This window comes from Papio anubis, chromosome 6, assembly GCF_008728515.1.
Source record: "Papio anubis isolate 15944 chromosome 6, Panubis1.0, whole genome shotgun sequence".
In the NCBI taxonomy this organism is placed as follows: Eukaryota; Metazoa; Chordata; class Mammalia; order Primates; family Cercopithecidae; genus Papio; species Papio anubis.
This window is the reverse complement of record NC_044981.1, coordinates 124,368,803-124,384,889: the sequence shown is the minus strand read 5'-3', so window position 1 is coordinate 124,384,889 and position 16,087 is coordinate 124,368,803. Positions and strand designations below refer to the sequence as shown.

The following is a 16,087-nucleotide window of genomic DNA, read 5'->3' as shown; positions in this document are numbered from 1 at the left end:
ATCTGGTGAGGGCCTTCCTGCTGGTGGGGACTCTCTTCAGAGTCCTGTGACAGCACAGAGCATTACATGGTGATGGGGTTCAGTGTGCTAGCACAGGTCTCTCTCCTTCCTCTTATAAAGCCACAAGTCCCATTCTTGTGCTAACCCAATAATCCATTCATCCATTAACCCATGGATGGATTGATTTCAGAGCCCTCATCACCCAATCACCTTTTAAGGCCCCACCTTTCAATACTGCCATATTGGGGATTCAGTTTCAACATGAGTTTCCGGAGAGACAAACATTCAAACCATAGCACACACCTGCTAGGATGATTAGAATCCAAAAGCCAGATAATAACACGTGTTGACGAGGATGTGGAGAAATAGAATGCTCATACCCTGCTGGTGAGAATGTAAAGTGGCAAAAAAACAGTCTGGCAGTTCCTCAAAAAGTTAAACATAAGAGACATAGAGTTACCATTTGACCCAGAACTTCCACTCCTAGATGTTTACCCAAGAGACATGAAAACATACATGCACACAGAAACATGTACATAAACATGTATAGCAGCTTTATTTATAATAACCAAAAGTTGAAAATGGCCCAAATGTCCCTCATCTGATGAACTGATAAATAAAATGTTTACCCAATGGACTATTAATCAGCTATGAAAAGAAATGGAGTACCTGCCACAACACAGATGAACCTTGAAAACATTTTGCCAAGTTAAAGAAACCAGTCACAAAGGATCACATACTATTATGAGTCCATTCATATGAAATGTTCTAAACAGACAAAACTGTAGAGACACAGAACAAATTCGTAGTTGCCTAGGCATGGGGAATAGGGAATTGGGAGGTGGTGGTTAAAGGTTACAGAGTTTCTTTAAGGGTGGGGAGTGATGAAAATGTTCTCACCTTGTGATGATGGTTGCCCAGTTCTAAATATCCTAAAAACTGTTGACTAGTTCACTCTAAATGGGTGAACTATATTGTATATGAATTATATCTCAATAAATCTCTTGGAGGCCAGTCTTGGCCTCCCAAAATGCAGGGATTACAGGCATGAGCCACCATGCCTGGCCTTGAAAGACAATTTCGTCTTCTTGGGAGTCTCCTTGCGGGGGAGGGAGGCTCCCCTTTGGCCTCAGCACCCTGGCTAGGAGGTGCTGGCTCCATGTTATTGCCAGTGGCCCCGGCTGCCTCTTCTGTTCACAGGGGCCAACTCCCCTTCACCCTTGGGGGATGTCACCATTGCTTTTCACGTGGCCACCCTTCTGTCCGTTGGTTTTCGCGTGGGGAGGGCCTGCTGCTTCTGCGGCGGCCCCGTAGCCCCGGGGAGCCTCGGAGCTCTGGCTTCCCACGATGGGGGTCCTCTGGAGGACGCCGGAGCCGCGCCGGGTCTCCGCCGTAGGGGACAGTAACGCGGGGTCGGCCTGGCGGGCTGAGCGCGGGTGTTGGGAAACAGAGCCGCACCTCGCTCGGCTCCGGAAAGCCTTGGTAACCAAAATTCTTGAAAAGCACTAGTGTCTGGCCTCCACACTAACTCTCCCCGAGTCCCGTTAAGCCTGGGGGGATGACTCAGAGGGTTTGGGGTCCTGTCGGGGAAGTTCAGAAACCAGAACAGTTCCAGATTCTGCCCGTGTGTCTGTGGTCCCACCACCTCCTCCGCAAGGGACGCTGAAAGCTGTCTGGTACCTACGACACCTTCTTGGGATGAGTACGACCATTCGCCCTGGCTGAGCCCCAGGAGTGCGGGCACGGGCCACGGGGGGCGGGTCGCCAGGCACCCCCTCCGGCCTTTCTCTGCTCGCGGCGGCTCTGGGACAACCTCTTGGCGGCTCAGTGCCCGCGGTTCCCAGCGCGGGCCGGGCCGCGGCAGAGGCGCCCAAACCGGTTGCACAGAAACAGCGCCACCCGCGACTGCCCGCGGGGCCATCTCTGCCTGCCTTTCTCTCAGAAACAAGGGCAGGGTCGGGGGCGGGAGGTGCCCCAAAAGAAGGCGGGCCGAAGCGAGGTGCGGCTCCCTGTCCCTGCGTAGGAGCCAGGGCAGGGCGCGCAACTCCGGCCGCAGCTGTCCCGGGTCGTGAGCCGGCCCCGCCTTGGTGGCGGCGCCCCCTCGCGGTCCAGAGTTAGGCGCATCGGCGGGCTCGGGTCTCCAGCCCGGCGGGGAGGAGGAACAGGGTCTGCGGGGCGGGGACTCGGGGCCGCGGCGGGGCGCGCACACGCGGGTGGGACCGCCCGGGGTACGGGCCCTTGGAGCGGCTGGCCAGGCTCCCAGAGCGCCGGCGCTGCCCATGGCGGAACCGCTCCAGCCGGACCCCGGGGCGGCCGAGGACGCGGCGGCCCAAGCCGTAGAGACACCGGGCTGGAAGGCCCCGGAGGACGCGGGCTCCCAGGTAGGCGCCGACCCAGGAGCGGAGGGGCTGGACCAGCCTTCGAGCTGATTTGCCATGAGGGCAGCGGGTCCCATAGAGTTAAGTAAAAAGTACAATTCTTTAAATGGTCCGAGTCCCTACCCCGTATCCTACACAAACGAGAAACCCAGGTCATTTAGGTCTACCCTCCCCTCTACCCCAGCGCAGGTCCCATCTCAATTTCTTGTCTTTGCCGGGTGGTGGGGCGAGGAGGAACTGGTTACGTCCCAGAACGCGTGGTGGAACCCTCCGAAGCGAGGGGGTGTAATAGGTGCTTGTCTTTAAAGTGTGAATCGAGTCCCCAGCGTGTGGGGTTGGGGCCGCTGCGGTCCCTAATCGCAAGGAGGGGAACCTCGTGGAGGGGCACCTCCCAGACCTAAGGAGCGGGGACCTCGGCCTGGACCCCAGGGCGGTGCAGCCCCTAGACAGGCCGGCTGCAGGTCGACCCGAGATCATGGCACCGGTATTTTTGCATCTCACTCCTACCCTCTTAGAATTGCTTCTCGAAGTTTTCTCTGTTCCGCTTTAGCCCGGAAGTTATGAGATCCGACACTATGGACCAGCCAAGTGGGTCAGCACGTCCGTGGAGTCTATGGACTGGGATTCAGCCATCCAGACGGGCTTTACGAGACTGAACAGCTACATTCAAGGCAAAAACGAGAAAGGTAAAAGCAGTTTTCCTTGTAATTATACATATTGTGAAAGAGTCCCTGGGTTTCTTACTGAGTTTTAACTTGTCAAAGAAATATCCTTTATAATAGAAAAATAAGCAAGTCATCAAAGACTTGTCTTGTTTTCAGACAAGACTCCTCAGGACCAGAGTTCCACTGGGTATTACTTTTCAACCTCTGTTCTCTGATTTTGCTGGATGAACTGGGGTTTGGTGTAACGTGTGATAAGTCCTTTTCCATGGCTAACACTTCAAGATAATTTGCTGACTGGTAGGATCAGAGACATCGGGAGGCAAGAAGGTACCAAGATTAGAAGCATCAAGTCATAGCTTTTGGTCTGGCTTTGCCGCTATTTATATTTTAGCAGGTCTCTTAGCCTGTGGGACCTCATTTTCTGAATTGTAAGAAAAAAGAGTTTACTGACCATGTAATCTCTAATTTCCCCTTTTATCTCTAAAATTAAGAATTTATGAACCCAGAATATCAGTATTACAGAAAGTGGTTTAATATGGGCAGTGAGCAGTTTAGTAATTTTGGCCTTACTGTTTTAAGATGAAAATTATCTTGAAGGTAAATATGTCAATAATGTGAAGTAAATCAAGAAACCCAGATCAAAACAATAGGTTAAATGTTTAAAGCTGTCAAAAATACACTAAATTTGCTTTCATTTTTATGTCACAGAGATGAAAATAAAGATGACAGCTCCAGTGACAAGCTACGTGGAGCCTGGTTCAGGTCCTTTTAGTGAGTCTACTATTACCATTTCCCTGTATATTCCCTCTGAACAGCAATTTGATCCGCCCAGGCCTTTAGAGTCAGATGTCTTCATTGAAGATAGAGCCGAAATGACTGTGTTTGTACGGTAAGTGGTAGATAATTTATAGCATTGCTGACTGCTAGTTTTACTTACAGTTTAGCTCCAATGCAATTTCAAAAGCCTTTTCACCCTTCCATAAAATTAGGTCTAATGCATTTTGTGATGTTTTCCTACTGGCTTTGTTGTATCTGTTACTGAGGCCTGTCACAAGATAATAATCACTTCATTTAATGAGTCTATTGCATGCCCTTCATATAAGACACGGTGCAAATTATATGCCCCCAAAACAAAAGACTGCAATATAGTTAGATCTGAACAAAAGTACCTTAAACAAAAGTCTTAGTTTGTTCAGGCTGCTATAACAAAATACCATGGGCTGGGTAGTTTATGAAAAACAGAAGTTTATCTCTCACATTTCTGGAGACAAGGAAGTTCAAGTTTAAGGTGCCGGCAGTTTCTGTGACTGGTAAGGGCCTGTTTCCTGGTTCATAGATGGAACCTTCTCAGAAATGTCCTCATGTGGTGGAAGAGGCAAGGTAGCTTTATTAGACATGTTTTACAAGGCTCTACCCTCATGACCTAATCACTTTCCAAAGGCCTCATCTCCTAATACTATCACATTAGTGATTAGGTTTTCAAAATATGAATTTTGAGGCCCAGCACTTTGGGAGGCTGAGGCAGGTGGATCACTTTAGCCTGGGAGTTAGAGACTAGCCTGGGCAACATAGCAAGTCCCCATCTCTACTAAAAAAAAAAAAATATATATATATATATATATATATATAAGCCAGGCCTGGTGGCACATGCCTGTGGTCCCAGCTACTTGGGAGGCTGAGGTAGGAGGATCACTTGGGCCCAGAAGGTCGAGGCTGAGTGAGCCGTAATTGCACCAATGCACTCCAGCCTGTGTGACAGAGTGAGACCCTGTCTCAAAAAAAAAAAAAAATGTATATATGAATTTTGGGGAGACACAAACATGGACTTCATAGCTTTCTGCCCTGACCCTGTAAAATTCATATCATCTCACATGCAGAATATATTCATTCTATCCCAATAGCCCCAAAAGTCTTAATTCATTCCAGCATCAACTCAAAAGTCTAAATTCATCTAAAGATCATCAAAATCAAATCTGAGGCTCAAGGTACAGTTTATCCTGAGGCCGATTCCCCTCCATCTATGAACCTGTGAAATCAAACATGTTATATGCTTCCAAAAAAAAAAAATGGTAGGACAGACATAGGATAAATACCACATTCCAAAATGAAGAAATGGGAAAAAAGAAATGCGTAACAGGTTCCAAGTAAGTTCTAAATCTTCAGATTAATTTTCTGTGACTCAAAGCTTTTCCCTCTGGGCCCACTGGGATGAAGGTCCCACTTGTGAAGCTCTGCTGAACAGAGGTTGGGCCCCCAAGGCTTCAATTGGCCCTGCCCATGGCTTTGGAGGCCCAAACCCACTGCAGCTCTCATAGTTGGAGGAAACCCAGGGGCAGTCCTACCAGGCTCAAATTACACACCAGTGGCCCTCCCAGTCTAATGTGCCCTGCTCCCACGGCTCTGTTAGCCATTTTCCCTATTGGGGACTCACTGCAGTAGCTTTGCTCTCACTGTGGCCCTCTGCTTGGGTCACATATCCAAGGCCCTGGGCAGCTCCATCCTTCAAGGTGGAGGTAGCCACACCCCCACAGCTCGTGTACTGGCAGAGGTGGCACCACATGGATGCTGCTGAGGTTAACTGCCTGCACCTTCCGGGGGGACAGCCATAGCAGCCCAGGCCACACCTCAGCCCACTGGAGCTGAACCTGGGGCATCCAAGGAGGGCTGCACTGGAATGCAGGGAACAGAGTGGTGAGGCATTGTTGGCAGTGAGTTCCAAGGCCCCCCAGGTGCCCAAAGACCCTCCTTTGAAATTGTTCTGCCCCCGCCAGGCACTGAACCTTGGCATGTGATGGGAGAGGCAGCTCATAATTTCTGAAATGCCTTTGGCACCGTTCTTCCATTATTCTGGAGAACAGGTCCTGGTTTCTGTTTAGATGGCAGTTCCACATTCATCTCCTTATCAAAGGGGTGCTTGGCCTTACCCTTGTTCTCTCTGGAACAAGCTTTCTCATTTCTTTTAATATGGATAGGCTAAGAATTTTCCAAATGTTTAAGTTCTGCTTCCCTTTTGATTAACAATTTACTCTTTAAATTCTCTCTTCTTATATTTAACTATCGAGAGCAGCCAGGCCACATCTTCCATTCCCATTTTGCTTAGAAAATGTTCACCCAAATATCCTGTTTCATAATTCACAAGTTGTACTGTCCACATTACACTGGGACACACACACAGTTTCTTTGCCATGTCATGACAAGGGTCACCTTTCCTCCAAGTTCCAATAAATGTTCCTCATTTCCATCCGAGTCCTTATCGGAACGGCCTTTACCTCAAACCACCATGATCCGGTATGACTCCCACCCTTTCCTAAGACTGCCCTTGCCATCCTCAGCAGTGCCTCTGTATCTGTCACATGGTTACTGTCCTCTCCCATGTGACCCTTACAGCAGTCATGTGTGGACCAATCTGGTCCGTTAATACTTGCTTATCCTTTAACTTTCAGAGTGTCACTCTCTTGTCATTTCTGCTCTCCCATTTCTTTACCTCTGTTGGCCCCTCCTCAGCTCCCCACCCTAGGATCGCTGTTGATGCCTGTTTTAGACCCTCATTTCAGAGCTGACTTATTCTGGGCGATCCATTCATATTGTTTCAACTCCCTGAGTCAAATGATTCTCAAATCTATTAAGTGTCTCCAGATCTGATTTCCCTACTTGTTGGACATCTCTCTTTGGGGTTGGGGGAATCAAACTCAACAACCCTAAAAATGAACCTTCCCCCAATTCCCAAATCTTCTCTGATCTTATAGTGCCTGTCTCAGTCGAGGGCCTCATCAGCCAGATAGGCTCCTTTTTTTTTTTCTTTCTGAGACAGGGCCTTGCTCTGTTGTCCAGGCTGGAGTATAGTGGCATAATGATATCTCACTGCAGCCGAGAACATCTGGGCTCAAGGGATCCTCCCACTTCAGCCTCCTGAGTGGTGTGTGCCACCACCATGCCCAGCTAATTTATTATTTTTTGTAGGTACGGGATTTCACTATGTTGCCCAGGCTGGTCTTGAACTCCTGGGCTCAAGCTATCTACTTATCTCAGCCTCCCAAAGCATCGGGTTTGCAAGCATGAGCTACCATGCCCAGTCAAGACAGGTTCCTGAGCAAGGAGTTTACCGTCACCATCAGCACACTGTTCCTGACAACTGGTTCCCAAATCTGGCCCATTCACCTCAAAAATGATTGAGGGATTTGTTCCCTTCTCTCCTTCACCACTGTGACTTACTCGGGTCTTCATCTTCTAGGGACCGCGCTAAGTCATCTTTGTGTAGCCTAGTTCTCAGCACATGCCTGACACTCCCAGTGGATATTGGGATGTTGATTGATCTCAACTGAATAATTTCTTGACTATTTCACTTCAGTAGCCTGCAAGCCATCTTCCCTGCCACCAGTCTTTTCCTCCCCTCTTCCACACTGGGACTGTGATCTTTCTTACAACAATGACAAAAGCCCAAAATCTCTGTCGGATTCCTCTTGTTTCCCCAGGGAAGCTCAGATTGTTGACACAGTGCACAGTGCCACATATGACCTGGCCCAGCTCTGTCTCCAGCAGCTCCCCTTCCCATCACTTGGGCTTCTCACCCTTCACGGACCATGCCATGTTCTTCCACATCTTGTTACCTTTGACCTCAGGCACATTCGTCCACTTTTCCTTGCTAAAATTTCCTTGTTTTAAAATGCATATGATCATAGTACTTACCTATCTCATAGGGTTGCCATGAAGACCAGATGAGTTAATTTGTGTAAAACACTTGGAACATGAGCATCAGGCATTCCTAGCTCTAGCACTCTCTTTTCACTCTTTCTGGAGAGCCCACTGCCACCCTACAGTGCAAATGACACGTTTTCTGTGATGCCTTCTTCAGTTTCTCCACCTAGCTAGCTACTCTGTCCTGGTGCCCTTCCTTCTATTCTTCTTCTTCTAAGTAATAGTGACTTATTTATAGACGGAAACTTCAAGAATATGACAGCGTGTTACTATGTCCATATATTCCAGCCCCTGGCAAGGCAGGCACCATATATGGTGTCTGTGTTCTGAATAAAACTATGAATAGATCATTGTGAAACAACACACATTCAGAGAACAAAAGCTTATTTCCAATTAAAGGGTTCAATATTTGATTTTAAGGGAAAATGAATTTGAAAACAAATTCCTTTCAGGCAGAACATGCTAAGCATTGATTATTCATTAAGGAAATAAAGAATACATTTAGGAGCCAAAATGTTTCTTTCTTTCTTTCTTTTTTTTTTTTTTTTGAGACAGAGTTTCACTCTTGTTGCGCAGGCTGGAATGCAATGGCCCAATCTTGGCTCACTGCAACCACCGCCTCCCAGGTTCAAGTGATTCAAGTGCCTCAGCCTCCCGAGTACCTGGGATTACAGGTGCCCCCACTATGCCCAGCTAATTTTTGTATTTTTAGTAGAGACGGGGTTTCCCCATGTTGGCCAGGCTAGTCTGGAACTCCTGACCTCAGGTGATCCACCCACCTTGGCTTCCCAAAGTGCTGGGACTACAGGCGCGAGCCACCATGCCTAGCCCAAAATGTTTCTTAACCCGTGGTTCAGAATTATATTCAATCGACATGAAAACGATAGAACAGAAGAGTTATATCAACTCACCTGCAGTGTTTTATTTTGTATACATGTGCACGCAGAGATTCCTACACTTGGCATGATTAAAAGGGAACTGCATGCCAGGAATGGTTCTGGGTGCTGGGTAGACATCGTTATATAAAACAGACATGGTTTGTACCCTTGAAAGATGACACCTCATCTGAAGCGTGGTAGGATTGATTTTTTGCACTGGCACATTGATAACAGAACTTATACCAAAGAAGGCATATTAAGAAAATTTTTGTTTCTCAGTGTTTCTTATTCTTCACCCTCAAAATCAAATTCATCATGCTTGCCTGTCAGCAGCTCAGCTAGGTCAGTGCTGTCATGATTTAATCTCAGGATGTGTTTGTTTATATACTGTAAAATCTATACTTAAACTTTTATTCTCTTTTCCCACTTTTTGTTTTAAGCTTTTGACTGTCTTTTCTTCCACATCCCCATAGCAACCTCCTGCTTGGATCCTTCCTCACCAGTCTGTTATCTATCTGCCTATATTCTAATCCAGATCTGATCAAGTTGCATATTTCTGCTCAACATCCTTGGAAATAACCTCAAAAGGCCTTAGGCTAATGCACAGGGTTCTGCCTTCTAGCTCTGACTCACCTTCCTGGCCTCATTTTATGCCTCACTCTGAAAACATTTGGTATTTTTAGATTTATGGTCTCTTTCCTATCACTCCCCTTTCTTTGTTCAGCAAAACCATCCTCCATTCAGGCCCAATTCAGATGACTCTCCTTACCCCAGATGTAATCATGTCCTCAACGCTCCCACAACACTTTGATCCTGTCCTTGTTTAAAACCCTTCTCAGAGGCCAGGCATGGTGGCTCATGCTTGTAATCCCAATGCTTTGGGAAGCCAAGGCAGGTGGATCACTTGAGCTCAGGAGTTTGAGACCAGCCTGGGTAACATAGTAAGACCCTGTCTCTACCGATTTTTTAAAAAAATTAGTCCATTGTGCACCTGTGGTTCCAGCAACTCAGGAGGCTGAGGTGGGAGGACTGCTTGAGCCCAGGAGGTCAAGGATGCAGTATGCTGTCCCACCATATTCCAGCCTGGGCAACAGACAGAGTGAGACCCGGCCTCAAACAAACAAACAAACAAACCAAAAACCTCAGGATATATAGAGAGAACTGCCAAAATGTTTCTCTCTTCCTTTGGATCATACATTCAGAGAGGTGAAAACTATATCATATTCATCTGTAATCCAGCGCTTATTCTTTTCCCTAGGAGAGGGAAAAAGGGGCAATGTTCAAGTGAAAACTGAGTCTGGAAAAGGGGCTTCTACAGGGGTGTCAGTATAGTTCTCGGATCAGCAGCACCGGCATGAGTGTGGAAGCTTGGTAGAAATACAGACTCTCAGGCCCCACCCCAGACCTGAATCTGCATTGTAGCAAAATCCCCAGGTGACCTGTATGCACATTACAGATTTGAGAAGCACAGGGTAGAGCACTTGAGATTGTGTAGGTTCCAAATCCACCTGTCAACAGATGGGAGGAGGGGATGCATCCTGCTGGGTTTCCTCAGTGCTTCCGAGGTCACACGGAGACCAGGAATCACAGGTAGGAGTGGTCAGTTCATCTGCTGACAGAGAGTAGCTTTTTTTATTTTTCTTTTTTGAAAAAGAGTCTTGCACTCTGTCGCCCAGGCTGGAGTGCAGTGGCATGATCTCGGCTCACTGCAACCTGCACCTCCCAGGTTCAAGCGATTCTCCTGCTTCAGCCTATCAAGTAACTGGGACTACAGGCGCCTGCCACCATGCCCGGCTAATTTTTGTATGTTTTTTAGAGATGGGGTTTTACCATGTTGGCCAGGCTGCTCTCGAACTCCTGACCTCAAGTGATCTGCCCACCTCGACCTCCCAAAGTGCTGGGATTACAGGCGTGAACCACCTCGCCTGGCCAAGAGGGAGTAACTTTGAAGTTGCACTTCACCCAGCATTCACGGTACCAGCACCCGCTTTTTGCTTCAGACCGACATTCACATCAGTATTAAAATCATTCACGGTTATTTCCTTTCTCCTTTGTAGGTCTTTCGATGGATTTTCTAGTGGCCAAAAGAATCAAGAACAACTTCTGACATTAGCAAGCATTTTGAGGGAAGATGGAAAAGTTTTTGATGAGAAGGTTTACTACACTGCAGGCTACAACAGTCCTTTCAAATTGCTTAATAGAAATAATGAAGTGTGGTTGATTCAAAAAAATGAACCCAGCAAAGAAAACGAATGAGAAAAATGAAGTTCCGCTGTCAGAGGCAAAACGTCTGTTTATCATAGACACCAACATGACCTCTAAGTAAAGTGCGTGTCTAGTGTCTTCTATTGAGAATACTACTATTAATGAAGCTTACTTCCAGTGTGCCTTTTTAATGCTTGAAGTTTTACCTACATACACAGGTAACAGAGGACAGTAGTGTGTAAACATATAAATTGGTCATAATTATGGCGGTCTTTATTTCTGTGAGGATCTAGGGAAATTTCACGTCACTTCCCTCTTCTTCACTGCATCACAATCATATTTCCTTTTTTTCCTTGCATTTGTGTCAGTTGGATGATATCCCCTCCAGATAGTATCAATAAAAATGTTAAAGATTTATCTTGTGTGGAACCACTAGGCTGTCAGGCCCGGAGAGGTGAAATTCAGTTGGACACAAAAATCAAATTGTCTTTTGTGGCTGCCACCATTACATTCTCTGTTGTATGTATTACATTCCCTCCCGCATCCTCCCACTGCCCCACTGCCCCACTGCATAAGAATACTCTATTTAACTCCATTTAAACGTAGTGAATTCATTCCTTTCTTTCTAGTCTCCACTTAACCCCCTAAAAATCTTGCTTTTTCCCCTAAACATTTCACTGTTAACTGTCACGTATTTTCATTCATTCTTGAACTCATTGTAGGGAGCCCCTGCTCTGTTCCAAGCACTCTGCTAAGGTAAGAAAATCTGTGTCCCAAGCCCCTCATCACTGACTTCCTCTTTACTAACTTCAACAACATCTTTCCACCTCCTTAACTATTTCATTCACCTTCCCACTGTGAACACGACAGATAAAGCCCCTGGCCTCATGGAGTTTACATTCTAGAGGGTGAGGGAGTTCAACACAAATAAGATACTTGAAATTGGCAAGCATGATGAAGAACTGAAATAGGGCAGTGGGGTAGAGTGTGGTTAGGTAGGGTGTGGTGGGCATCACATAAGGTGGTCAGCAAAGGCCTCTCAAGAGACAGTTGAGACTTGAATGACGAGGAGGAGTCAGATGAAAGCCAGGGGCAGACGTGACAGTGTTAAAGGGAGAGGCCATGTTTGGTACCTAGAACAAACAGCTGCACACACTGCTTGCTGAGCAAGAGAGCACTGTAGGGCACAGTCTCTCCTGATAAAGAAAACTGCTGACCTTAGGCAGGGTTTTAGGAGGGATTAACAGACTTTCACAAGCATTTAGGAGTTGATCGAGCTTTAGTTGTGGAGATGCAGTTACCAGAGTGAGGCCGCTGCTGATTAGCATGATTTAGAAGCCTGGTTTGGAGGTGAGGTGACTGATGTGAAATTGTCATTGATTGTTTCTGGTACTTAATTGTTACTATGACCAAAGCATGGTCAGTTTTATTCTGGGATTTGAAGTTGTGGCAGACAACGTGAGGTGTGCCACTCAAATTTACCTTCAAGAAAGTACCAGCCGCCCAGTTGTGAGGCGTGTGGTTCGCTGACAGTCTCCCCTGTTACTGTCTTCAGGGTCCATGCCAGATTTCAAGATAAGGACACACTAGTCTATGGGAGAGAGGGGGACCTAGTCAAAACTGAGCAAGGCAGTGGTAGCTGACAGCATGCTTTTTTTCTGGCAACTTCCAGCCAATAACTGAGCAAGGTGGTGGTATAAGACCTAGCCATTTAGGCCAGGTGCAGTGGCTCGCATCTGTAATTCGGCACTTTGGGAGGCTAAGGTGGGAGGATTGCTTGAGCCCAGCAGTTCAAGACCAGTCAAAGCAACCTAGTGAGACTGTCTGTCCAAAAAATAAAAAAGTAGCCAAGTGTGGTGGCACACGCCTGTAGTCCCAGCTACTTAGAAGGCTGAGGTGAAAGGATTGCTTGAGCTTAGGAGGCGGAGGTTGCAGTGAGTCATGATCATGCCACTGCACTCTAGCCTGGGTGACAGAGTGAGACTCTGTCTCAGGAAGAAAAAAAAAAAAAAAAAGACCTAGTCATTTCTACCAGCTTGAAACCCCTCTAATAAACAGCCTCTGCTCTGGAGGTTTTTGGTGGGCTGGTAGAGACTTTGTTAGATTCTACAGTTCCTCTGCTCAATCCTGCTTTTCCCTTTTCCTTTCAGAGATGTCACTTCACCAGTTTTGTACTCCTAACTCCATCTCAGCCTAAAATTGGCACAATTGGTACCAGTGGCCCACGAATGTAGGTGGTAAGACAGCATTAGCAGGCTGAGTGACTCACTGGCTGGCTGGCTCGGAGGCCCCCATCCCTGGTGGCTAGGTGACACAGACAGTCCCTGGCACAATGATGAAGACTGCAGGTGAAATGGCATGCTGCTACAAGGGAACACAATGACTGCTGGGTGATTTGGGTGTCTCAAATATGGGAAGGGTGGATGAAAGAGACAAGGACAATGGGCTTCCATGGTTATTGCTGAGCTGGATTGACATCCTGCAAGTGGATAATGAAAAACTGAGGTCAGTTAACAAACAAAACCAAGTGTGAGCAGCAGAGTCTCTGTGGTAGCTTGCCAACAAGTCCTCATCTCATGCTGTAGCCAAGCAGAGCAAGCTGAAGGTCAAGCACAGGATTCCATGGTAAAGGTAGCTAACAGCCAACAGATACTCAACCAAGCCAGGCCTGTTAGATCAAGGTCAGAATCAAACGTGGGAACCTAAAACATGGGATGGGGGCATTTAGTGGATATCCCCAACCATTTGACTCCCTAGGAGACTCCCTGAATATTCAGAGCCTGCAGAAGAGGCCCACCCTTCCCCATGAAGAGCTGGCAGTACCCTCCCTCCCTGCCTCTCCCCTAACACAAGGGGATTCAGTGTCCAAGGTCTTTCCCCATGAAGCAACAGGTGCCCCTCAAGATTGGTCCCTCCCCTTCTCCTGGCTACCAGGCCTATAACAAGACTTAAGTCAGAACATAACTGATTGCAGCTGAGGGGTCTAATGAGGGAGAAATGGACTCTATGCCAGAGGAGCCACCTAACCTGGTGGCATGTACTGCAGGCGGCAGGGGTATACTCTTGGGACTGGATCCCGAGGGTGCTTGGTCAAAGGGGCTGGGTTTTTACAACTAGATAAAGGAGAGGGTATATTGACTTGGGGCTCTCAGGATACAGGATTTCACACCATGAGAAACATGCCAGGAGATAATACAGACTCACTGCTCTAGGGTGGCTTCGTAGAAGCCTAGAAAGAGTGATCAGAATGTTGAAATGCCTGAATGGCTGGGACAAACAATAGAGAAAGGAATGAGAAGGCTCAGGGAAGGGAGCCTGCTGGCATGGATACATGAGGCAAGGGGACCCATCAGACAATTATGTTCCACGGGAAGGCCCAGGGGACCCATCCTTCAGCAAGGCCGCTGGGAATGCACTGGTGAGCAGGCTTGAGCATCATGAAGGAGCTCAGTGGTGGCTCTCCTCAGCAGGCTGGGGCTGGCAGGAAAGGCTGTGATGGAACTTCGCTTGCTGAGAGCAATGTGGATGATGATAAGACCTTGAAGAGCCCAGGTGGAAGTGCCAGCCACAGAAGCCAGGGTGCCATCAGTATCCTGTTAACCACTAAGCTCCAAATGGCAGCCAAGGGGCCCTGACCTGTAAAGTCTCATGGAAATAGTTGGTAGAACAAGGCATTCCTAGGGACAAAACAGCTGACTAATCAACAAGGGTAAGGCTTTATAATCAAAAGCAAGCAAGAACTGATGAGCAGGGGACTGAGAGAGATCACTCCAATTAAAAAACAAAAACACGATTCCTTGCCAGTTTCTAGTTCAGTTTTCTGACCCAGAGCTCATTAATTGCAGAGGTGACTGTACCCTAGGGGAAAGTTTCGTGCAACATTTCAGCAGGTGTACACAGTAATGATCCCCTCATTCTTTTTCTAAAGGATCTATGGCCGTTTACTCAGGTGGCTCTACCCTGGGGAAAGAGGAATACCTGGATACGTCAGGATCCAAGTTAACATCTGATACCCACTAACCCAAAGTGTCATTACAGTTCCTTCTCTTCCCATTAAAATGGGAGCATACAGAGGTTAGAAAGTCAATGTAGTTCTAATCAAAGTTTGGCTTACAGCAGATCTCCTGGGCCTGCAGGTTATCTGATTGGTTATCTGCCTAATTCCTGAATGTATAATTGAGACTGACATCCTTGGCAGGCAGCATAACCCCTACATTTGTTCCTTGACCTGTGGGGAAAGAGTATAAGCTTCTAAACTCCATCTCCTCCAATCAGGGCAGTAAACCATAATCAATATTGCCTTAAACAGTGTTTTTTAAGCACCTCAGGTGAACATCTGCTTTTGGCCATGATGATGAAATGGGAACCCAATTTACCCGTCCCTCTTAAACAACTAAAAACGCAGACAAAATATATGAAACAATGGTTTTCAGACACTGAAAGTTCATAGTACAGGACTGTGATCTCTGAGAGAAGGGGGAATAATGAAGTGAGTCCAATGATTGCTCAAGCTAATGGCCTGGAGGCAGTTTCTAGGCAGCAAAGCAGGGAGGGAAGAGCCAGAGACCAGTGGTCCTGTTGTGTTGAGGAGCTGGAGATCAGTGTTACTGGAGGCCAAGGTGAGTAAGTGAGAGGAGAGAAGGAAGCAGCACACACACACAGTGCTGTAGATCTGCAGTGGGCCCCTAGAGTCCTTGGTTGAGTGAAGGTGTAAGAAGAAACTACCTAAGCCAAGAAATGAGTAACTGGAAAGTAGTAGAGTAAATAATTTACAGATCATCTACAGGGCTGTGAAAAGTTTGGGTTTCCATTAGCCATAGTAGAAATAACTCATAATGCATGGGTCATCAGGTGAAATCCTCCAAAGGGTGGTTTTGAGGTCAAATTGTTCCTAGACCAAAGGCTTCTTTGGACTTCCCCTAAAAAAGCTTAAAGGCAAGCCTTGGAAGGATCAAACTAATTTCAAGAAACTTAACTGTGACTCAGAATAAAGCCCAATACCATTTACAGGAATATAACAAAATCCATCAACAAACAACGTAACACTCATAATTCCCAACATCCAGTTAAAAAAAAGTACTGGAAACAAAGAGAAATATAAATTATGGCCCATAATTAGGAAAAAAAAAAGTAATCATTAGAAGTAGACCCAGAAGTGACACATATGAAGAAATTAGCAGCTTAAATTATGTGATGTGGCAGATTTTATGTACTGGAGGTAGGGGGAAAGAAGATGCAGTGTGAACAGATGACAAGGCCCAGTGAG

The 16,087-nt window shown here is 46.8% G+C and overlaps 1 protein-coding gene across 2 annotated transcripts; it reads left to right on the top strand.

The window, feature by feature from the left end:
- The first annotated feature begins 1,319 nt into the window (after window positions 1–1,319).
- Window positions 1,320–11,238, top strand: HEBP2 (heme binding protein 2). Of its 2 annotated transcripts, none has more exons than XM_009205987.3 (4): window positions 1,320–1,482; window positions 2,929–3,064; window positions 3,752–3,932; window positions 10,674–11,236. In XM_009205987.3, the coding sequence occupies exons 1-4, from the start codon at window positions 1,348–1,350 to the stop codon at window positions 10,870–10,872; spliced, it is 651 nt and encodes a 216-aa protein (XP_009204251.2). In that variant the 5' UTR covers window positions 1,320–1,347; the 3' UTR covers window positions 10,873–11,236. The 2 variants fall into 2 exon arrangements, with proteins under 2 accessions (XP_009204251.2, XP_003898161.2); XM_003898112.4 differs by lacking the exon at window positions 1,320–1,482 and adding an exon at window positions 1,984–2,381 and having other exon boundaries at window positions 10,674–11,238.
- Window positions 11,239–16,087: the final 4,849 nt, after the last annotated feature.

Coding starts and splice junctions, on each gene's coding strand:
- HEBP2 (XM_009205987.3), top strand. CDS start 1,348: ATGGGGGTCCTCTGGAGGACGCCGGAGCCGCGCCGGGTCTCCGCCGTA. Junction 1,483..2,928: donor CTCGGCTCCGGAAAGCCTTG/GTAACCAAAATT, acceptor GTTCCGCTTTAG/CCCGGAAGTTATGAGATCCG. Junction 3,065..3,751: donor TCAAGGCAAAAACGAGAAAG/GTAAAAGCAGTT, acceptor TTTATGTCACAG/AGATGAAAATAAAGATGACA.